At 48.1% G+C, this 24,141-nt stretch overlaps 1 protein-coding gene and 1 non-coding gene across 2 annotated transcripts; both read left to right on the top strand.

The window, feature by feature from the left end:
• Positions 1-9,050: 9,050 nt before the first annotated feature.
• LOC109784380 (uncharacterized) lies at positions 9,051-10,853 on the top strand. The gene is made up of 2 exons (XR_012182893.1): positions 9,051-10,275; positions 10,393-10,853. It is a non-coding gene; the product is annotated as an uncharacterized protein (transcript).
• A 6,959-nt stretch (positions 10,854-17,812) lies between these two features.
• On the top strand, positions 17,813-22,856 carry LOC109784377 (uncharacterized). Its single transcript, XM_020342962.4, has 3 exons — positions 17,813-18,246; positions 20,965-21,096; positions 22,349-22,856. Exons 1-3 carry the CDS (start codon positions 17,813-17,815, stop codon positions 22,824-22,826), a joined length of 1,044 nt encoding a protein of 347 aa, XP_020198551.1. The 3' UTR covers positions 22,827-22,856.
• Positions 22,857-24,141: the final 1,285 nt, after the last annotated feature.

The raw sequence follows: 24,141 nt of genomic DNA, 5'->3' as shown, positions 1-24,141 counted from the left end.
AGTGAAGCACATAGAGTATTCTAACAATTTCCGAATCATGTGTGTCTCTCTCAAAAGGTGTGTACAGCAAAGATGATTGTGGTAAACTAACAAATAAAGACTCAAATCATACAAGACGCTCCAGGCAAAACACATATCATGTGGTGAATAAAAATATAGCTCCAAGTAAAGTTACCGATGGAAGTAGACAAAAGAGGGGATGCCTTCCGGGGCATCCCCAAGCTTTGGCTTTTAGGTGTCCTTAGATTATCTTGGGGTGCCATGGGCATCCCCAAGCTTAGGCTCTTGCCACTCCTTGTTCCATAATCCATCAAATCTTTTATCCAAAACTTGAAAACTTCACAACACAAAACTTAACAGAAAATCTCGTGAGCTCCGTTAGCGAAAGAAAACAAAACACCACTTCAAGGTACTGTAATGAACTCATTCTTTATTTATATTGGTGTTAAACCTACTGTATTCCAACTTCTCTATGGTTTATAAACTATTTTATTAGCCATAGGTTCATCAAAATAAGCAAACAACACACGAAAAACAGAATCTGTCAAAAACAAAACAATCTGTAGTAATCTGTAACTAACGCAAACTTTTGGAACTCCAAAAATTCAGCCAAAATAGGACAATCTAGATAACTTGTTTATTGATCAGCAGCTATTGGAATCAATATTTTATCACGTTCTGGTGATTTTTAACAATTATTTTCGTGAACAGAAAGTTCCTGGAATTTTCAGCAAGATCAAATAACTATCATCCAAGAAGATCCTATAGGTTTAACTTGGCACAAACACTAATTAAAGCACAAAAACAAATCTACAGAGGCTAGATCAAATATTTATTCCTAAACAGAAGAAAAAAGCAAAAAACTAAAAATAAAATTGGGTTGCCTCCCAACAAGCGCTATCGTTTAACGCCCTTAGCTAGGCATAATAGCAAGGATAGATCTAGGTATTGCCATCTTTGGTGGGCGATTCTTCAATGAGACATCTATCATCGTTAAGAGTTTCTTTCTTCTCATTAATTATCAAACTTCTAGGCACATAACCGAAAAATTCATTTGTAGCAAATGGTTGCTTAACGATAGCTAAAAGATTGGGATGAATACTTATGGATTTGAGATCCGCAGTTTCCTTACTAGAGGATTCACCCTTATTTTTAGGAACATACATAAGCTTGGCAATTTTAGTTGGAGGACTTGGAGTATTCTTTACGGAAGAAAAAGCGGTTCGGAAGTTGGTAATGATACCCTCAAGTTTATCGATTCTAGTGGAATCCTGATTTATTCTTTCATTAACTATGGGTTCCTTCTCCTTACTATTTTTCAAAGTTACTTTAGATCCATATTGGGTAATTTGGTTGTGGATCTTTTTATCCAGATTTTCAATTAACTCTACGGTAGCAACTTTATTTTCAATAATTTCAAGTCTTTGCATTACATGCTCCAAAGTTAACATAGTTCCATTAACCAAAAGAGGTGGCGAGCCAAACAAATATATCATAGCATTATAAGAATCAAAAGTATGGCTACCCAAGAAATTCCTTCCGGTAATGGTATCAAGGATATATCTGTACCAAGGAGTAGTGCCTACATAAAAATTGCGGAGAAGAACGGAAGTAGATTGCTTCTTGGTAGATCTATTTTGAGCATTGCAAATTCTATACCAAGCGTCTTTTAGATTTTCTCCCTCCCTTTGCTTAAAATTAAGAACATCATTCTTGGGAGACAACGGAGAAGATGGGGGCTAGCCATAACGACAAGCAGGCAATCCAACACACGAGCAAACAAGAAGCAAGCGAAAAGAGGCGAACTGAAAAGAGAGGGCGAATAAAACGGCAAGGGTGAAGTGGGGGAGAGGAAAATGAGAGGCAAATGGCAAACAATGTAATGCGGGAGATAAAGGTTTGTGATGGGTACTTGGTATGTTGACTTTTGCATAGACTCCCCGGCAACGGCGCCAGAAATGGCTCGTTGTCGGGCAATCAAATCTTCACTTGACTTCGCGTAAGCCTCCCCGGTAACGGCGCAAGAAATCCTTCTTGCTACCTCTTGAGCACTGCGTTGGTTTTCCCTTGAAGAGGAAAGGGTGATGCAGCAAAGTAGCGTAAGTATTTCCCTCAGTTTTTGAGAACCAAGGTATCAATCCAGTAGGAGGCCACGCACGAGTCCCTCGCACCTACACAAACAAATAAATCCTCGCAACCAACGCAATAAAGGGGTTGTCAATCCCTTCACGGTCACTTACGAGAGTGAGATCGGATAGATATGATAAGATAATATTTTTGGTATTTTTATGATAAAGATGCAAAGTAAAGAAAGCAAAATAAAGACGGCGCCAGAAATAACTAAGTGCTGAAAGATTAATATGATAGAAAATAGACCCGGGGGCCATAGGTTTCACTAGTGGCTTCTCTCATGAGCACAAGTATTACGGTGGGTGAACAAATTACTGTTGAGCAATTGATAGAATTGAGCATAGTTACGAGAATAGCTAGGTATGATCATGTATATAGGCATCACGTCCGAGACAAGTAGACCGACTCCTGCCTGCATCTACTACTATTACTCCACACATCGACCGCTATCTAGCATGCATCTAGAGTATTAAGTTCAAAAGAACAGATTAACGCTTTAAGTAAGATGACATGATGTAGAGGGATAAACTCATGCAATATGATATAAACCCCATCTTGTTATCCTCGATGGCAACAATACAATACATGCCTTGCTGCCCCTACTGTCACTGGGAAAGGACACCACAAGATTGAACCCAAAGCTAAGCACTTCTCCCATTGCAAGAAAGATCAATCTAGTAGGCCAAACCAAACTGATAATTGGAAGAGACTTACAAAGATAACCAATCATACATAAAAGAATTCAGAGAAGATTCAAATATTGTTCATAGATAAACTTGATCATAAACCCACAATTCATCCGTCTCAACAAACACACCGCAAAAGAAGATTACATCGAATAGATCTCCACAAGAGAGGGGGAGAACATTGTGTTGAGATCCAAAAAGAGAGAAGAAGCCATCTAGCTAATAACTATGGACCCGAAGGTCTGAGGTAAACTACTCACACATCATCGGAGAGGCTATGGTGTTGATGTAGAAGCCCTCTGTGATCGATGCCCCCTCCGGCGGAGCTCCGGAAAAGGCCCCAAGATGGGATCTCACGGGTACAAAAGGTTGCGGCGGTGGAATTAGGTTTTTGGCTCCGTATCTGGTAGTTTGGGGGTACGTAGGTATATATAGGAGGAAGAAGTACGTCGGTGGAGCAACGTGGGGCCCACGAGGGTGGAGGGCGCGCCCAGGGGGGTAGGCGCGCCCCCTACCTCGTGCCTTCCTGGCTTGACGTAGGGTCCAAGTCCTCTGGATCACGTTAGTTCCGAAAATCACGTTCCCAAAGGTTTCATTCCATTTGGACTCCGTTTGATATTCTTTTTCTGCGAAACTCTGAAATAGGCAAAAAACAGCAATTCTGGGCTGGGCCTCCGGTTAATAGGTTAGTCCCAAAAATAATATAGAAGTGTATAATAAAGCCCAATAATGTCCAAAACAGAATATAATATAGCATGGAGCAATAAAAAATTATAGATACGTTGGAGACGTATCACATGCAGGCTCGGGGTGCACAAGGCCATCGGGGGTGCCGAGGAAGGCGAGGATTGCTTCTCGGAAGGCTCAACGGCCCTGGCAGAAGGGGTCCTGAAGAGCCAGCGTCAGGAAGGAAAACAACAATCAAGAAACCGCAAGGTGCAGTACTTACTCGTCGACGGCGAGGTACTTCCGACGCTTCAATGGCCCGAAGATACTGCTGCCGCCCGGAGACCCTTTCCTCTTGCGTAGTTCCTTGAAGCCCATGCAAAGCCGGCCGGAGCGCTGAACATGGCGGCCAGTGCGAGGTGCAGCCGGAGAAGCGTCCGAGAGAACAACTCCAGGAGTGCTTGGCTGCGGAGAACAGCCGAGCACCGTCTCGCCGCGACCTCCTGAGGCCTTTGGAGTTTCAGCCTCGGGAGCCGCGTGTTGCGTCGCCTCGGCGACCAACGTCCCAGAATCGCGGATCCCAGAGGACGATGCCCCAGGAGCCCCAGGCAGCGTCCACACATCAGCACTCGAGCCGCCGGCATCTTCCTGCGCTCGCCCCCTGCACCCGCGTTCGGGGCGAGCTCGGCGCCGACAGTGAGGAAGGGAACCACACGGACAGGGTTCTCGCGGGGCCCCACCAGGCCGTCCGGACACAGCCCCCACTCGTCGAAGGGAGGCATGCTCCCTGCAAATTCATCCTTGTTCTTGCAACGATACAACAGACAGTTCTTCCCAGGCAAGTCATCTGGCAAGGGGACGCCCGTCAGGACCTTGAGCACCGTTTGCCGCGTCCCGAGAGGGAGCCCTGACTCCTGAAACCTCATATGGTCCTGACTGCTGAGCAAGGTCCACATCGGGCGAGAGCGGCGCTGAAGCGGAGCGATCCGGCGCATGACGAATTCCTTCACCACCATAGGCGCAGTGGGAAACGGCAGGCGCAGACGGGGCATCGAGCAGGGGGCTGAGCTCACCGGCGTCGACGAACACCCACCGTGTCCGAAACTCGCTCGTGGATGGAGGTAGCTCGAAGTCGATCCCCGCGCCCGCTGTCGCGGCCACGGCCTGGAAGCTCACGCACCCCGAGCTTTGCCGGGGAGCAATCAGATGCAATGAGAAGAAATGGCAGAGGAGGGCCACAGAAGGGGCAATGCCAACCATGGCTTCACACACATAGGCAAAGACGGCCAGGAGAGTCACAGATTGAGGGTCGAGATGCAGCATGTGGATCTGATAATGCTCAAGCACCGCGCTGAAGAAGGCGGAGAAGGGAGGAAGCAGGCCAGCCCAAAGGGTGTCGATAAAAATTGGGACCTGTGTGGCTGCCCGGATGGTGCGAGCGCGAGATGCAGGCCAAGCCACCATCTTCCCCCACTCGTTGAAGCTGGAAGCAAGCATTGGGCGCACCTTTTCCATTAAACACCAAGGATCGACCGACCACAGGCTCGACGGCCGGAGGCGCACTCGGCGAGGACAGGGGCTTCTTCCCCTTGTCTGCTTGTTTCGGCGCCATGGCGATGGAGCGGGCAGGAGGCAGGTCAGATTGGAGAGGAGAAGCAGAGTCTCGAGGAAGCAGAGAGATTGGGGAAGCAAGGCGTAGGCGACGGAGGAATAACTGTGTAGGTTGCGGGGGCCGTATAGCCAGGCGGATTCTAAGGCAGCATGGGGAAGCGGGGACACCCACGTCCAATCAACCGCCACGCGTCAATCGAGGCCGCGGGCTTTTGGGGCCCGCGGCGCTCCGCGCTTGACCTTTGGCTTCGCCTTGAAGCCAAGCCCGAGCGCGCCTTGGGCCCGGGGGCTAATGTCGGCGTCCTGGGAACGGGGGTCCCCGGACTTTCCTGCCTGCGGCCCACGGCGTGGCTATGCTAGCAGGCCGTACGGCCCATCGTCATCGACAAGGCGTTCAAGGCCCTCGCGAGGGGCCAAGCCTCGCGGGGCGGACGACGCAAGACTTCCTCCGGAGCGGCCTAGCCAGGCAGGCTCACGAGGAGCGGAGATATCAAGGCGGGGCAAACCTCGCGAGGCTTGCGTGACGTGAGTCATGACGATCGACACCAGGCGGGCGCCAGGCGGGTGCTAGCGCGCACAGCGTCCTTGTTTCCTCTTTGGTGCTAAGGAGGCAGGCGCAGGCGTGGAGTACCGAGGCATCAGGCAAAGGTTTCCATATCGGTGCAGCGAGACCAAAGACCAGCATGACGGCAAGATGGAGGTCACCATGGAGCCCAAGACGGCGCCACCACCAGAGCCTTTTGCAGACGAAGACCACTTTTGTCAGGATAGCTTGTACTAGCTGTCCCCTTTCAAAATTGCCCGCCGTTGTTGGCTCCCTTCCCGCTCAATATTTGGGGAGAGGACCAGGGCCTATATAAGTAGAGCTAGCCACCACCGTAGGGGGCATCTTCGGTCGAACTAATCGAGTCCTCACCCACACAAGTTCGACAAGCACAAGAACACCTCAACCTCAGGAGGCTGTTCTTCCCCTTGTACTGTTCATCATCAGCCCAAGAGGCAATCCACCACCACCACACTGGAGTAGGGTATTACACCACAATGGCGGCCCGAACCAGTATAAATCTCGTGTCTTTCTGTGTTGCGAGTTCGTCGTGTTCATTCGCGAGATCTTAGCGAGCTAGGGCGTAGATCGGTAGGAGGGAAAGAACTTCACACGCACCCCAAAGTTTGAACCTTAAGGGTTTTGCCGGAACCCCAGATCCGACACCATATACCTCTCAACAGAACGGCGAGGCCGAACGAGCAATTCGCACGGCCAACAATGTCATCCGCACTCTCCTCATTCAAGCGTCTCTCCCACCATCCTTTTGGGCTGAAGCACTTCGCACAGCCACCTTACTCATCAATATTCGTCCCACTTCTTCAAAGCAATTCCTCACGCCGTATACCCTACTCTTAGGCTCTCCACCACCATATGCTAGCCTTCGTGTCTTCGGTTGCCTATGCTATCCAAACACTACATCCACCTCCGCTAACAAACGCTCTCCATGTTCGACTAGATGTGTCTTTCTTGGCTACCCTTCACGGCACAAAGGTTATCGTTGCCTTGACCTTACCACTCGTCGTATTATTATCTCTCGTCATGTAGTTTTCGACGAGTCTACCTTTCCCTATGAACCAACTCCAGCAACTCCACCACGTTGCACCGAAATCTTTGATCCACCCGTATATCAACCCGCTATGTATGCGCCCACTCCACCCAAACCAACTATGAATGTGCCCGCTACACCCACACCCACTATGCATGCACCCACTTCTCCCCAACCTGCTATGCATGCGCCCACTAACCCAACACCTCCCATACCTGACCTCGTCTCCCCATCATCTCCACCGGGACCACTCAGTCCGCCTGTGCCCGCAACCTCTCTGCCTACTCCCGTCCCACCACCTCCTCTTGCACCTATACACCGTACACTTTCGACTACCGGTCGCCTCCTCCCACCCATCGATCACCTAAACCTCTCAGCCATAGCCTCTTCGCCTCTTCCATATAACTATCTTATAGCATTACGCGATCCAAATTGGCGCCAAGCCATGCAAGAGGAGTTTGATGTCCTTATACTTATTAACACTCGACTTTGGTCCCTCCACCACCTGGAGCAAATATTGTGAGCGGCAAGTGGATCTTCCGTCACAAATACAATGCTGATGGCTCACTCTCTCGTCACAAAGCTCATTGGGTCGTTCGTGGTTTCTCTCAACAACAAGGGGTTGATTTCGATGAAACGTTTAGCCCTGTGGTCAAACCAGCTACCATTCGCATAGTTCTTTCTCTAGCCATAACACAGTCTTGGCCTATCCATCAACTTGATGTCAAAAATGCCTTTCTTCATGGTCATCTTGATGAGGTTGTTTATAGTCAACAACCCTCCGACTTTGTTGATCCTCGTCATCCCACTCATGTTTGTCGTCTCCTCAAATCTTTATATGGTCTTAAACAGGCACCTCGTGCCTGGTTCCAATGCTTTGCGTCCTTTGCTCGTTCCATAGGTTTTGTCGAATCTAAATCGGATGCATCTCTCTTTATCTTTCAGCAAGGTACTTCCATGGCATATCTTCTTATTTATGTCGATGATATCATTCTCACCGCTTCCTCCTTATCTTTTCTTACTACTATCACTAGCTCCATGGCGCGCGAGTTCGCCATGAAGAATCTTTGTCTACTTCATCACTTTCTTGGTATTTCTGTCACCCGTTCGTCTACTGGTGTGCATCTTTCTCAAGGGCAATATATTCTTGATATTTTATCTCGTGCTGGCATGCGCGATTGTCACCTAGTAACCACTCCAATTGACACTAAAGCCAATCTCCCTTCTTCTCTTGGTTCTTCGGTCCATGACCCCTCTCTTTATCGTAGTCTAGCAGGTGCACTTCAATATGCCACTCTAACTCGACCTGATATTGCTTATGCTGTCCAGCAAGTTTGTATCCATATGCATGACCCTCGTGAACCTCACTTTTCTCTCATCAAACATAGCCTTCGCTATCTGAATGGCACTCTTGACCATGGCCTCACGTTACACAGTACTTCTTCACACTCACTTACCGCATACTCAGATGCCGATTGGGCTGGATGTCCGGACACACGTCGCTCGACTTCCGGGTTTTGCATGTATCTTGGCGATAATCTCATCTCGTGGTCCTCACGTCGACAGACAACGGTCTCTCGTTCTAGCGCAGAGGCTGAATACAGAGCAGTTGCTGCGGTCGTTGCAGAGTCTTGCTGGGTTAGTCAATTATTACACGAGCTTCACATGCCAATCTCGAGTGCTACTATCGTATATTGCGACAACGTCAGTGCGGTCTACTTATCTGCTAACCCGGTTCAGCACCGGCGCACCAAACACATCGAGCTTGACATTCATTTTGTTCGGGAGAAGGTGGCACTTGGAGCTGTTCGTATTTTACATGTTCCATCAACCTTGCAATTTGCGGACATATTCACCAAAGGTTTGCCGACAGCTCTTTTCCAATAATTTCGCTCCAGTCTTCAGGTCACTACCATTCCCAGTTCAGACTGCGAGGGCGTGTTAGAGTCCTATCCTACGACGGCTACAGATCACCTTGGCGTACACGTCCAGCTACCACCGAATCGATAGTTTCCATATCAGCCTCGTTGTATTTGTAAACAAATCCTGTAATCTTCTGTGCTAATATATATATATATATATATATATATATATATATATATATATATATATATATATATGATGCTATTTATCACCCAGGGTGAATAATAAGTTATTCTTCACCCAAGGTAATTTTACGATCACTTCATAATTAAATTACATTTGGAATTCAAATAGTTACGTTCCTATTGATTCACTACGTAAAATTTGGTATAAGAAAATAAAATTATAGGTCATAAGACAAGAAAATTTGGAGTTTATGTATATCTTACACTATGTTTTTACGTTTGTAATTTTACATAACATAAAATATTTTTTACGGCGATGATATATTTTATTACGGTCTCTTTTTACGTCAGAAATAAGATAAAACTTACGGAACGTAAAATTACAGTGCACTGGTGGTAAAATATAGGGGGGGTGAAGAATAACTATTCCTCACCCAGGGCGACGAATAGTATATATATATATAGATGAGTCTATTATGATAACACCCCTTAAAACATTATTCTGCTAACAAAAAAGCTTATTCTGCTAGCAGTACCGAGCTGACCCGTAGCTACAAACTAACCCCGCAAAAAGAGAGACGAGCTGCACGGGGCAAAAAAATAAACTCCCTGCTGCCTGTCCCCACGACCTCCATGAACTCCCTGCTCCCCTCCCAGCCATCCACCTCACCATGCCGCGCCCCACCTCCCTCCCCACGCTGCGCCCCATTTTCCTCCCCGCGCCGCCCCACCTCCCTCCCCACCTTCTCCGGAGCGGAGCACCCCCACCCAACCCATCTTCTCCGGCTGCGCCGCCCACCACTACCTCCGGCCGCGTCCCACGGGCACCACCATCTACGCCGGCCGCCACCCTCCTCTTTCTCCCACACCATCCAGCGGGCATGGCGGGATCCGACCGCCCTCGGCCCCCGGCGCGGCCTCAGCCACCGGATCCGGCCGCCGTCGGCCCCTCAGCGCGGAATCCCCCCCGCTCGCGCAGCTCATCGCCGAATCCGGCGAGATCCACGCAGGTGCCCCTGTCCCGCGCCGCCGAGGCCCGGGTCGTCCTCCCCCTCTCCGGCAGGGAGGCTCCGTCGAGCAACTCCCCCGCTTGCCACCGGGATGAGGTCGGTCAGGAGGCATGCGCTAACGCCCCCTGCTGCCCGCGGCGGATCCGACGAGCCAACCCACCTCCTCATCTCCCTCGCGGCAGATCCGACGAGCTCTATCACCACGCGCCGGTGGGCGGACCCTCCTCCCTCCTCCACAACCGGCGTCGTGCACAGGCGGCGGCGCCACCGTTTCTCCCAGCCATCCTCCCCCCCCAGCCACGTCTGGATGGATATGGTCCGCCCGCCGCCAGATTTGGCCACGCCTTCGACCACGGCGACATGATGGGGTGCAGGATCCAGGGAGGTTTCGGGCGTCAAGAAGCCGTCGACCTCGCCGAAAATTGCCCTTCCCTCCTCCCGGCCAATCTCCTCCACCGGATGCCTCGCACGCTGCTACGCCAGGCGCCGGATCCCTCGACCATTGATGCACCAGGGATGAGCTCGGCACGTGGTTCGTTTGCGAGATACCATGTTGTGAATTGCATCTTCTCCTTCCTTATGCATCTCCCGCTCATGTCCCCTGACGAGAAACATGTTTGCTCATGAGGTTCAATACTTGTTCTTGCAGGAAGAAAGTGGTAGAGTGCGGTTTGATGCAGCGTTGCATTTTTTTTCTGTTTCCCTGATCATACGGTTTGGACAGCGAGCCTCCCTCCGTGCAGTCCGCTGGCACGTCCATGCAGTACAGCGCGTGTGTGTATGCAGCACACGGCGCGTGGGTTGCCGGTGGCTGTTGTGAAGTTGATTGTTTTTCCATTTTCAGAAAAATTGCATGACGCTATCTGGTCGTTAATTTTATACTTAGTCATGCAGTGCACTCATAAAAAGTGGTGCAGTACTCGCAAAATCGTTGTTAGTTTTATAATGCAGTGCACTAGGAAAAAGTGGTGCAGTACTCGTCAAATTATTTTGTTTCTGCTCACCGACGACAATGGTGCAGCACTTTAGATGTCGCTTTGAAGCTCACTTTGTTGTCTCATGCAGTTTGTTATAATACTCCTCCGTGGTTTGCTTGGTAAAAAGGAAAAATATATATCTCAAAGAAGCTCGCTTTTCATTATATGTAGTTCACTCATTCAGTCCCTGCGGTCCACTCGCTCGGTCTACGCACGTAAAAAAATTGAGTTTGGAAAAAACTCAAGTGGTTCACTTTCGGTAGTGTCACGGCCCGTTTACGGTAGTCTTGAGGTTCACTTTTCATAGTATTGCGGTTCACCAATGCCACCAATGCTTGACATGAAGTGCACTCCACCTTGTTTGGAAAAATTTAGGTCTCACAAAAAAGAAATCATGCAGTGCATTTGTCCGTCTGATGAAGTGCGGGTTTTGATATAAAGAAGTGTGGTTTGCTACCTTGTTTCGGAAAATTTACGTCCCAAAAAAAAGAAATCATGCAGTGCACTTGTCCGTTTGATGAAGTGCGGGTTTTGGTCTAAAGAAGTGCGGTTTGCTACCTCATTTGGGAAAATTTACATCTTATAAAAAAGAAATCATGCAGTGCACTTGTTGGTCTGACGAAGTGCGTTTTTTGTCTGAAAGCAGTGCGGTTTTCTGTCTGATGCAGTACGTACGATGATTTTGGGTCGCGAAAAAACAGAGTGTCCGCATTTCGTTAAAATCAAAAATACTCTTAAACCGTAAGGAACGAGAGAGAGTGTTCTACATGAAAAAGTTGCACCTCGTCGATATCTTTCCAATGGCGTATAATTCGAATCATTTCGACCAGCGGTTTGCAAAAATTTCGTGAAAAAGGCTGCTGCCTCTCGTCGTCAGCCGCACGATTTTCAAAATTAACTAAAACCCGTAAGGAATCTAAAAAATATTCCAACATACAAAAGTTGCGCCTTGTCTGTAGATTTCCAACGGCGAATCATACTCCTCGTTTCGACAAACGGTTCAAAAACTGGAGCTAAAACAGTACCGAAAGTTGAAAAAAAATAATCAAAAAACGTAATTCCGCGATTTAGTAAATTTGAAACTGCTCTTAAACCGTAACGAATTAGAAAAAAAAAGATATGAAAAGATGTGCCTCGACGATATCTTTCCAACGGCGTATCATTTGCTTTATTCCGATGAGCGTTTTAGAAAAAAATCATGAAAATATGCTCGCTGCCACTCGTTGTTCGGCAAATCATTTTTAAAACTGCTCTTAAACCGCGAGGAATCTCGAAAAGTGTTCAACATGGCGAAGTTGCGCCTAATCCATAGCTTTCCAACGATATATTATACGCCTTGTTCCGATAAACGGTTAAAAAATAGAGCGAAAACAGTACCGAAAAAACACTGCGTGCAATTTTTTACGACACGAAGTTCACTAGTGTGTATTGCAGTGCCCTTGCTATAGAAAATACAGTGCACTTGCGTTGAGCGTGCAGTGCGGAAGTGTTATCAGAATAGTTATTCTGCTAATATTATCAGAATAGACCGGCTATATATATATATATATATATATATATATATATATATATATATATATATATATATATATATATATAAGGGGCTGAACCGTGGCTGGCATTGAGCCGCCCCGTATTTTCATTATTACGCTGACACTGATGACACAATAAGTTGGGCCTGGAACTCCTCCCAGGTGTACACCGCTGCATCCTCGTACCACCGTCAATTCATTGATTCAGTCCCCCCCTTAAGATTTAACAAGCTTTGGAAAGCCAAAGTGCCATTTCTTCATGTGGCCATGGCTTCAGGGTAGAATCCTTAGGAACAACAGTTTGTTGATCCGTGGTATTACTCACAACGATGCATGCAACCTCTGTGATCAAGCTGATGAATCCCCTTCGCACCTTATCTGAAATGCCCTACGTAGATTTGTTTGGGAGCTGCTTGCGGAATGGTCTGATAACACTGGATTAGCCGCAAATACCCAAGACACTTTGTCCAGGAGTGGTGGAATGATCGAACCAAGGTTGTCCCGGCAGCAATTTACACGGCGTGGAACCTTTGGAAAGAAGCAACATGCAAGTTTTTTAGCACAAGTCCTTGCATGAAGCTGGCTTCCTCCAACTTTTATGTAAGAAGCAAAATATATCCGTCTGATATATCTCCGATGTTGAAACGAACAAGAACCTTAACCCCACCTTTTTGTAAAACAAGAATGACTCTGTATTTATTTTCTCGTGCTTAATATATCGGCAACTATATCGCCAGTTCCTCAAAAAGAAATTGTCTGAATTGTGAACTCTGAAATGAACAGCGAAAACAAAAGAGGTCCCGATAAGCAATGACTTTTTCATGTATAATCTAAACTTGTTCAGAACAGGCTCGAACTGCCTGCATATTCAGCACAGAGGTACACTCAAACCGCCTGCGTATTCAGCATAGAGGTACAAAAGAATGGTGACGAACTGCACGGGCTGGGACCGATACTGTTTAACCTACAAAAAATTCCCTATGGACGTGATCTACGGACTAATCCCCTCCGGCTATACCTGGCCATCTGCCGGGCCAGGCCGGGCCTACCAAAGCCCGATGCAAAAAACCTAGGCCAGAGCCCGGCCCAGCCCGACCGTCGGGCCTAAAAATCGGGCCCGAGCCTGGCCCATCACGCTAAAAGCCCACGGGCCTTGGGTCGGGCCTCTTCGTTAACGCGTGAATACAACGGCCCCGGCCCAGCCGCCGGACTTGAAATCTAGGCCTGAACCCGGCCAGTGGACAAGGTCGGGCCGACCAGGCCGGGCTGTCCATGGCCAGGTCTACCTCCGACCTCCGTGAACTTCAACTAACCTTGCCCTGAATCCTAACTAGCCTATTTGTTGGCCTCCATGTCACCACGTAAACTCATCCTGTAGGAAATCTCCGGTAAGGATATCTCCGGCGCTTACCCAAACGGGACACCGCATTCGTCCGCGGACACAGATGCAAGAGCCATCCATCCAAAGCTAGCCTCAAACAATTCAAATAGATTTCATCAAATAAGGCATATTTCATTCATGTTCGGACATAATTTATATAGATCGACCGATATTTCGTCCGTTTAACTTAAAACTAGAAAAAAACCTAAAGCTTGTAGCGGATGACGACATCATACACGTAGCCGCCCTGCCCGACTACACCGCCGTTGCCGTCTGTACCGTCGTCATCATCCCTACAACGGCGGAAGGGTGCGGGTCCGCTGCTGCAGCCTTGTCCGGTCACTGCTTCGCGCCTCCGGAGGAGCCGCTCAGCTTCCTCCTGCGTGGTGTAGAGGGCCGCCGGGGCCAATCCCAATAGCGCTCGCGGAGCCCCGGCGACGGCCTTGCCCCTGCCGGCATTGGCAGCACTCCTCGTGGATCTTGGCAAGCTCGCCGTCAAGGCAGTGGCGATGCCTCATGGTCGTCTCTACGGTGGTGACAGAGCGGTCAAGGGCCCAGGTGGCGGCAAGGTCGGGGTCATTGACAACCCAGTCCGACATCGCGCCCGACTTGGCGGACGCAAAGCGACAGGCAGCATTGCACCGCTTATACAGCGCCGCCTGCCTTGCCGCCCTTTTCGTCGGCGGAAACGACAACCCGCGATCCGGGGGGACCGCCGCCACCGAGGTAGTGGAGGATGCGGCCGCGCGCGTTGGCGATCGCGGGTGGCAGTTGGTCCTTGATGAACTGCCCGTGCCGGTTGCGGCGAGGCCGGCCCGTCGATCCGGGTGTACCGGCTGTACATCGATTGTGACACCGGCTCTTCCTTCACTTCGCGCCTGATTTGGACGCTAGCTCCTCCTTGAAGGTTGACGCTTGGTCTGATGTGGACGCTACCGTGGTTATGCGTGTGTGTGTGTGTGGGTGGGTGGGTGTGTGTGTGTGTGGGGGGGTGGGGGTTGGATGCGAGCTCCTCCTTCACGCGCCGAAGAGGAGACACGGGCTCCTCCTTGAAGCGGTAGCATGGCGGGGGATGGCGGCTCATCCTTAATGGGACGTGGTGGCAAGGGCGGCGCCGGGCCACACTGAAAGGATCGATATGGTTGACTAGATGGGGGGGGGGGGGTGAATAGTCAACTAACAATTTTAGCTTTTCTTTACCAAATTAAACTTAGCATCAAAATAGGTTGTCTAGATATGCAACTAGGTGAGCAACCTATATGATGCAACAACAACAAGCACACATGCAAGCAAGGGATACAACACAATATAAGCTTGCACAAGTAAAGGTAATAGATAACCAAGAGCGGAGCCGGTGGAGACGAGGATGTGTTATCGAAGTTCCTTCCCTTTGAGAGGAAGTACGTCTCCGTTGGAGCGGTGTGGAGGCACAATGCTCCCCAAGAAGCCACTAGGACCACCGTATTCTCCTCACGCTCTCACTCAATGCGAGATGCCGTGATTCCACTATTGGTGCCCTTGAGGCGGCGACCGAACCTTTACAAACAAGGTTGGGGAAATCTCCACAACTTAATTGGAGGCTCCCAACGATACCACAGAGTTTCACCACAATGGAATATTGCTCCATGGTGACCTCAACCGTCTAGGGTGCTCAAACACCCAAGAGTAACAGGATCCGCAAGGGATTAGTGGGGGGGAATCAAATTTCTCTTGGTGGAAGTGTAGATCGGGGCCTTCTCAACCACTCCCTAGAAAATCAACAAGTTTGATTGGCTAGGGAGAGAGACGGGCGAAAATGGAGCTTTGAGCAACAATGAAGCTTGGGGAGGGAAGAGGTGGTCTTCTTGGGGAAGAAGACCCCCTTTATATAGTGGGGGAAAATATCCAACCGTTACCCACACACTCAGCCCGCGAGACGCGGTACTACCGCACACGCTTGCGGTACTACCGCAAGGCGCCACGTTCTCTATAACATCTAGTTGCGGTACTACTGCTCATGCGGTAGAAGCGAGGTGAGGTCCTATTGCACTAGGCAATGAGCGGTACTACCGCGCGCCCCTGCGGTACTACCGTAGGGCAGGGCTCAACCGGGCTGGAAAAAACACTGACGAAATAAATTACGTCCGTGACTACTTCCGCTGAGTTTGGGACGTGCGAAAATCCGACACGATATTACCGCTCGCAGGGAGCGGTACTAACGCGTAGGGGCGGAAGTAAAAAATTACTTCCGCGCCTACTTCCGTGCGCGCCAGCGTTCTGGGCTAGAGGCAGCGGTACTACCGCACATCGCGGTACTGCCGCTTCCCTGAGCGGTACTACTGTAGACCCCTGCGGTACTACTGCTCCCTTGAGCAGTACTACCGCACGCCACAGAAGCTATAGCACTTGGAAGCCTTCATCTCGCAGAGACAAGGATAAACGGATGGTGCTCCAATGAAGCGAAGGAAAGGTGGTGCAAAGGAACAAATGTGTACGTGTTGATTCCACCCTAACCTTTCCGAAGCGGACCCCCTCTTAATAGTACGGCTTTCCTACGACTCAAATCCACCGAAAACAAACGTAGAGGACCGCCGTCTTCGATAGGCTCCGAGGGGTACCGAATCGTCTTGTGCCTACACATGAGATATCTGAAATGCTCAATGCACATGATTAGTCCGCAAATGCACTGTCATCAGTCACCAAAACTACATAGGGAGAAATATGCCCTTACACACACTCTCGGAGCGGTCGCTCCGTCATCAGCTCCATCTCATGGATGAATTCCTCGTTCGTCAGAGCGGCCTCAATAGGAGGCGCGGCTACTGCTTCGGCGGCACCTGATCCTCCTCGTCGGAGGAGGAGTCGCCCGTCGTGGAGGCCGAGTGCCCCGGAGAGCGAGGGCGTTGGCGTCATGAGCCTGACGAAGATCCACGGCTGCCGCTGCCTGCCGACGCGGAGAACCAAGATTTTAGCATCGCCGGAGGAGGAGAGGCTCGGGGAGGAGGAGGAGCTTGGAGAGGAGGAAGTGTGGATGTGCATCGCTGGAGCACGGCTTATATAGCTGTGGCCAGGCCATGCGAGTGGACGGCCAGCCCGCTGCAATGCGGCACGGCGGCTGGAATTGGTTTCTCGTGACGCGACGTCCGCATTGAAGCAGCTACGCCCAAGAGGTCGTGTCGGTTAGTGCCGCCCTCCCGCCCGATCACGCCGCGTTGCTTCAAAGCCGGCCGCTATGTGCTCTGGCCAACATGAATGCAGTGCAGGAAGCGGCATGTGTTGGACGGAAAGCGCGGGAGAGGCCGGAGGGTGTTTGGATGGGCCAGGGTTGTCAGACGCTTGCAAAGGTCCACCCCCCCTCCCCCGATTTGTTTCCGGTTTGCTAGAAAAATGATCTCCGGACCGCCGAGCGGATCGATACATGAACGCGTTGGATGGCAAAACACGTTGAGTCCGTACGGTTGTGGGTGGTTTGAGAATCGGTGTTGGAGATGACTAAGTGCAGCATTGCTCGGCTAGGACTAGCCACGCCAATACTCGAAAAAACGGATGGCCTTAGAGAGATTCATAATGCACAATCACAATGTCTCTGAAATAAATGACTGCTTACCTTTAATCTACCCCAAATGAGAAGTATGTATGAGTGGTGATGACATCCACGCCGGTCGGTCTTTTGAATTCGTGAGTTCAAACGAAAATGTTGAACAAAGTGGACGGCGAAAACACTTTAAAGAAGCAGTCCTTGGGCAAAGGAGGGAAGGAAAGCAGAGGCTGGAATTAAGATCCTTCCGTGTAGAATGCCCTCTTCAACTTTCATGGTCTTCCCCACGACCAGACCATGCAAGACTAGTTAGAAAATGACTGCTCGACCAGGCAATAACCAACATTAAGCCAGTAATTAATCTAGTCCCCAGGATGACCAAAGACCCGTTCTCTCTTTCGTACCCGCTGCAGCCTGCTAACCATGTACGTGCCACGCTGTTTCCTTCGTAGTAGTATATGGTCGGGGGTGGTGCCCTTACTTATACAGCTCGTACGCGTGACACGAAATCTTGCGCTCACTTTGCTTTACCTCGTACACATATCACAAATTCATCCTTGCACCGCATTCACGAGAGGTGGTCCTCCTCTCCATTAGCACGACTACTGGACTACCTGACCTTGATCATCGTGAAGTCAAGACATATCTACGATCTGGGAGGGATGGATGACGCGCTGTCGCAGATTAGCCAGGCGTTCCGGCTCGCCGGCGAGCTCATGGGTGAGCTCCAGGCCAGCCAGAACGGCCCGGCCTACATCGCCGCACGCTGCCACGACATTGTCCATGCCTACAACAGAGCCATCCGCATGTTGCAGCACTACGGCGTGGGCGAGGTGGCCGCAGCCGCGCCGCTGGACATCCTGCGCCCGTGCAGCACGGATGAAGCCGGCGCCAGCCAGTTTCTCGGAGAGACTCCGGCGCATTTGGCCCACCGGAAGGAGCCATTCCACATGCCGGCCGGCGTGTTCGGTGCGCGAGTGGCGCCACAGCACACGATGTGCGCGGGCGCGGGCGTCGGCACGTCCGGTGGCCCGATGAGGAGGCTGCCGTCGTCCAGGTCTCCGCCAGCGGTCCAGCCACGGCAGGGCAGGAGGAGGTACGTACGCGAGCCCGTGCTTTGTTCTGGCAATCGTTGCATTTTGGGGGTCAACGGTTCAAACGCGCAGACCATTTACCACGTCATGGCCCAGAAATGCCAGCGAATTTTCCTAGTCCCCCGCAGCGAACGTTCACTGCGACAGCGGCGTAGGGGCGAATTGCTCGGCGAGTCACGGGGCCTTAAGAACTACTCCCTCCGCTAAAGTCAGTACAAAATTGGATCATCTATTTTGGAACGGAGGTTACTATCTTTATATCAAAATATAAGATGCTTTTGTAGTTTAATTTGAACTAAAAAAATTCTTATATTTTGGTTAGGGGAGAGTAGAAGGAGACCATGCTTTGCCACATTTTTGTTTTCTTACAATGACACTATTTTCTTTACTTTTTGAACAATGATCAGGGAAGAGGATCCCCGTCTGAATGCATTACTTAAAAAGGTGTTTTCTCCGTTTGATAATGTAACATATTTTTTGACTCTACACTAGAATCAAAAAACGTATTACATTATGAGACAGAGGGAGTAGTTTATAAATTTGCGATAGTGCACGAGGAGAGGTACATACACCGTGACATGATATCAATCTTGTGTTATTGTGACCTAAACCTACCGATCCAGTGTGAAAAATCAGAGATAATGTTTGGAGATGGTGAGGGCAACTGTTGCCTAAATGTCGTGGTTGAGGGCTGTGGGGTGTTGCACACCCCACATAAGGTCGAAGAAAGTTGGCGCAGGCAACACTAGTCATATTCAGAAATGCACAACTACTAGGTATATCACGCCTTGAAGGGGTCATCATAGGTGAGGTAGGCGAGTCGTGGACGATACTCTTTCGTTGTAGGTTAGCCTCCGAGTTGAGACGATCTCGGAATAGTAGCCACCTGAAGATCTGTACCTTCATAGGTACCTTGGAGGACCAAATGTAGTGTCCGTTGTGGTTGAGTTGTGTCTCAGCGGGGAGAAGTCGATATGCGTACATGAGGAGAACGTCCAACTGTGGGTGAGATATCTGTTATTGGTGGCGTCGTTAGGTCGGAAGTACTACAATGATGAGATATCATCGTCGTACTCGGAGGTAACCAAGGTAAGGCTGTTCCGTAGGTTAGAAAAAAAAAATCCATGTTGGTTTCTTTATCAGATCCATGTGATGGTTTTTATTCCGATTGTGAGTTTTTCATGTTGTACCTTCTCTGGTTTTGGTATGGGTGGCTTCTATCCGAAGCATATACATAGTTGAAGATAATGACCTTTCACGCACGGACAATTACCATCAGTTTCGTCCTAGTAAACGGAACTTGCTTTAGTTTTCATGATTTGTTTTGTCATCACAAAGTGTCCTCTTCTAGAAAGAACCAAACGATTGCAATGGTGTCCTCCTTGTACACCGATGCGTCCAATATCCCCCAGCGACAAGAGGGCAACGTGACAACGCAACTATTTTAGATATCATTCTTGAGATACCTTCAAACGTGTGCATATCAATGTGTGGAAACCTAAACACCTCGCACATGCCATCATTTCCTTCCTCCCCTTATCCGCAACACAATGCCACACGGCCGAACACATTCGAGTAACCAAGATGTGGTCAGGAGCTGTAAAAAATATTATTTGTCAATGACATATGATGGTGCCCCGGATTAGGGGTCTCTCACCACGTCGGTTCCTGACCTGGTTGGCCGGGCTAAGAACCCCTAGGTCAGTTCCGACCTGAGCCCTTTGGGCGGCCCATGACGCTATACAACGGAGAGTCAGGAAGCATTGACGTTCAACATGAGGAGTCTGTATCCGTGGAGGACTCTCCACCGACGTAGCAGATTAGGACTCTTGTAATCATAGCCCTCGGTATTTAATACTCCTTCCATTCCTTTATATAAGGTGTATTTATTTTTTCAAAAGTCAAACGAGTGCATGTTTGACCGAGTGTTTAGAAAAATGTATCAATATCCATAATACAAAATTTAAATCACTTGATCCATCATGAAAAGTTTCATATTTTATCTATTAGGTATTGTAGATGTTGTTATTTTATTCTATAATCTTGGTCAAACAATCAAATGGTTGACATGCACGAAAATCAATACACCTTATATTCTGAAACAAAGGAAGTATAAACTGGGGCTTGGCTAGTCGATAGAAAAACCCTTACACACATTAGAAATCATAAAATCTCCTAGTAGTTTTACATGTACTTTGTACACACCCCAACACAATAAAACACAAGCAGGACATAGAGTTTTATCTTCCCAGAGAGCCTAAACGTGGGTAAATCCTGTGTTCTTGTTACCATCGTCCCAAAATGCCTAGCTTAGGATCCCCTACCAAGAGCTTTGCCGAATTAAGCTCCGACTACGTAAATGGCTCACATCGAATCCATAACTCAGAGTGCTAATAGCTTGCTATTTCTAATGAGCTAGAAGATAAAATGGTAAAAATATTGCTTGGTTGATGATGTAAGGCCTACATAAAACACCCATCTTGGAGGGTCAAGAGCTCACCATTTCTAGGAAGCTTAAAAGACCAAAATACACACCCTAGGGTTTAAAGGCGAACTGCTGCACCTTTTTCTTAACACGGAGATAAATATATTACTTAGAGGGCTTGGGACTTCTAATTAATCTATGAGACATCTAGCTAACTTTTGTGCAAGAAATGGTTATAATTTGTTTGTGTTTCCTAATAAGTTAAGCTAATGATGTGTTTTTTTGTTTCTTTTAGGAGGGAAAGCGGGAAGAGGGAGACGGTGTTGGTACCTGCACAGCGGACGGGCAACACCGAACTGCCACCAGACGACGGGTACACGTGGCGCAAGTACGGCCAAAAAGACATTCTCGGCTCTAAGTACCCAAGGTAATGAAAACATCAAATTACTTCATTAACTCATCCCCTTTTGGTGTATGCGTGCCTAATTGCCTCATTCATTATATCAGTTTGTTTCACTCTTTTTTTGCTTTCTCCATCCAAGCGGGTACACTTGCGAGGGCAGCAATAGCGATACATTCACTCCCTGACCAGTCACTAGTCAACAACCCCACAATCCCCATTGTTACTACACTTCCAAAAAGATTTCGTACGAAATTGTCTCACCACGTAATACGACATCCTTTGTTTTGATATTCTCTGCCCCTGATAGCAAAATTTAGCGCTAAGTTGGATTTCATAGGTGTAGCCTGCATATGTAACAATTTTTATCCCCATTTGTTGCTCTTGCGCGTGCCTCGTTACAATGTGTAAGGGCTAAATTAGTTAGGCATGACCATGCATGCATGAGGAGTCTTCCTCAATCCTCCGTGTACATACCATGAATTAGACCTCCTGTGTTGAGGGTATCATAACAAGTCAGAGTCGTTTCTCAGGTTTAGGATGTCGATGATGCCTCTAGGGGAAGAGTGGTCACGACGACACATGCGTGCTGTGTGTAGGGTGTGCGTTGGTATCTTATGGGTGCCGCTCAATGGTTGTGATGGTTTTCGGCCGGTTGCCCTTAATAAACTGAGTAATCTGGTTTTCACTCAGTTTCCCCTAATTAAATGAGAAACTCTTTTCTTCTTAATAAATGTAGGAATCCTGCCATTTCAAAAAAATAACAAGTATCATGCGTGTTAACTAGATAGTTTTGTTGAGGTGACATGCCATTAAATGAAGAAAGAGAAAACTCAATAACATATCACGGTATCGTATCGTATTAAATGATATGTTACTATGTGTCATATAAAACGAGAAATAAGGCCATCTAAACTATTTACCTATGATACTATACACTATGAAGGCACGATACCCCCTTATTACAAGTAGCCTTATACACAAAAGATCTTCATTGCAGACGAACACTTTCAGTTAAGCAACAACCTACATTGTGCATGCATATTCAATTTAATGTAGGATAACGTCCAAATTAGTGCATGATCTTAATTATACATAGTTGCAGAGTAAGATAGAAATACATAGTTTCGAGGACGACTAGAGATTTTTGGTAGTAGCCACTCTAAGATCCATGAATGCAGTTCTCAACACTCATGCCAACATAGTATGTGTATCATGCATAACTACATGACAATCTTTGTTTATGATGATCAAATTGTGCGCTCAATGTAATCAACAGGAGCTACTATAGGTGCACTCATAAGAACTACTATGGTTGTGACGCGAAGAAGAAGGTGCAACGCTTGGACGACAACCCCTTCATGTACGAGGTGACATACTGTGGCGACCATAGCTGCCTCACTTCCACCACCCCGCTACTCATCCTCCCCACAGCTAGCACCACAACATCTGCTGCCAACTCTCCGACTGCCGCAACAGGCTCCGGCCTCCCCACCAGAGACCTCCCCATGGAAGCGGCCAAGCAGACGCACTCGGCCACGCCAGTCAAGCTCGGCATTAGTTGGATGCCGGCAAGCTTCCAAGGCATTTTGGCAGGCTCTGTCACTGGCATGGGGACCATCGCCAACATGAAGATGAACGTGTCCACGACACCAAGGGACACGGATTACCCGACGCTGGACCTCGCGGACGTCATGTTCAACTTCAGCAGCAGCATGGACGACATCTTCTCTTCTTATGATCGACATGATACATAGATGGACATCTATACACAAACAATGATATGGATTATTACTTCTCTTAGTAAATGATGTACATAGAGCGCATGATAAGTCTAGTTCTGGTCACTAGCTTGATTTATGCATAGCTATAGCCTTTAGGCGAAGTATGAATGTTCAATTTCTATTTCCATTTTCCTAGTTATAATGATTGGAATTGTTGGTGTGGTCCGTTCACTCATCCCCCAACACTAATCTCATTTCTGCCAACTATCAAACCTAATCAAAGCTAGCATACAATATTGTTGAGTAAACCAAATCTAACCAGATTAAACTATGCTTGCTAAATTTAACTTTGAGTAAAATATTCAATCATCTTGTGGGTGATGATTATTATTGTGCAATTCAATAAGCACTATATTGATGCACACACATGTGAAGTCCGTATGTGTTATTAGATCAATAAAAAAATTGTGAGTTCTCCCATATTTTTGTATGGCATGTTGGTCGGGAGCACATATTGGCGATCATTGGCACTAGGTGCTCTCTATATGATGTGCATGACACCATTAATATTGTTAGCACTGAGGTGTCCAATCTGTCGATGAGAAGTACACGTTGGTTTGAGTAGAGTCGACATCGGCGATCCGACTACAACGAGCGACGACGTTGCGCCTAGGCAATCGCTGAACCAAGTATAAATTTGTTACTGACCAACCGGAACACGTTCAAACTGATTGCAAGGGTCTAATTTCCACAAACAATCAATAACGGACAAGAACCATGATATGAAATCTGGACATTACGAATAAGGATGAACTATTTATGAAATTCCGGGTTCAGTAAACGATCTTAACCTGTTCGTTGGACGCAAACAAAGTATATGAAATTGTAGCTATGAAAAACTCTTAACTAAATAAAATCTGAGTAAATATGTCATAGGTCGGTTTCCTCCACTAGTATAGATTGTAAAAACTGCCTATTGTCTTGCATTACGAATTAACATGGACCTAGTCGAGAAGTAAGACGGCGCAACACCCATGAAAAGCTATGAATGAAAATATGATATGTAATTTTTTATGTTTCGTCCATGTCTTCATACGGTTATTGTGATGGCTTTAGTGTCCTGAAATATTTATTCAAAGTTCCGTTGTCATTCTCTACGTGCTCACATTCACCTTAATGCTCTAATGATCATCTGTCTTGTTCGGGGTAGACCCTATGCAAAGCGTATGAAGACACAAGTGTCCTGGCTGTAGTAGTGAATACATCGTCAAAACCAAGTCCCTTCGCTTATTTGCATATGACGCCTAATAAAAATTAGGTAATCCAAGCGTGGAAGTCACCATGCATC

The sequence above is a fragment of the Aegilops tauschii genome, chromosome 1 (genome assembly GCF_002575655.3).
Source record: "Aegilops tauschii subsp. strangulata cultivar AL8/78 chromosome 1, Aet v6.0, whole genome shotgun sequence".
NCBI lineage: Eukaryota > Viridiplantae > Streptophyta > Magnoliopsida > Poales > Poaceae > Aegilops > Aegilops tauschii.
The sequence above is the reverse complement of the archived record's forward strand: the minus strand, read 5'-3'. Positions and strand labels throughout refer to the sequence as shown.

What these genes read in the sequence shown, in the direction of transcription:
- LOC109784377 (XM_020342962.4), top strand. Translation starts at nt 17,813, where the DNA reads ATGGATGACGCGCTGTCGCAGATTAGCCAGGCGTTCCGGCTCGCCGGC. An exon ending in CCACGGCAGGGCAGGAGGAG is followed by an intron (nt 18,247 to 20,964) that starts GTACGTACGCGA and finishes TGTTTCTTTTAG; the next exon opens with GAGGGAAAGCGGGAAGAGGG. An exon ending in CTCGGCTCTAAGTACCCAAG is followed by an intron (nt 21,097 to 22,348) that starts GTAATGAAAACA and finishes TGTAATCAACAG; the next exon opens with GAGCTACTATAGGTGCACTC.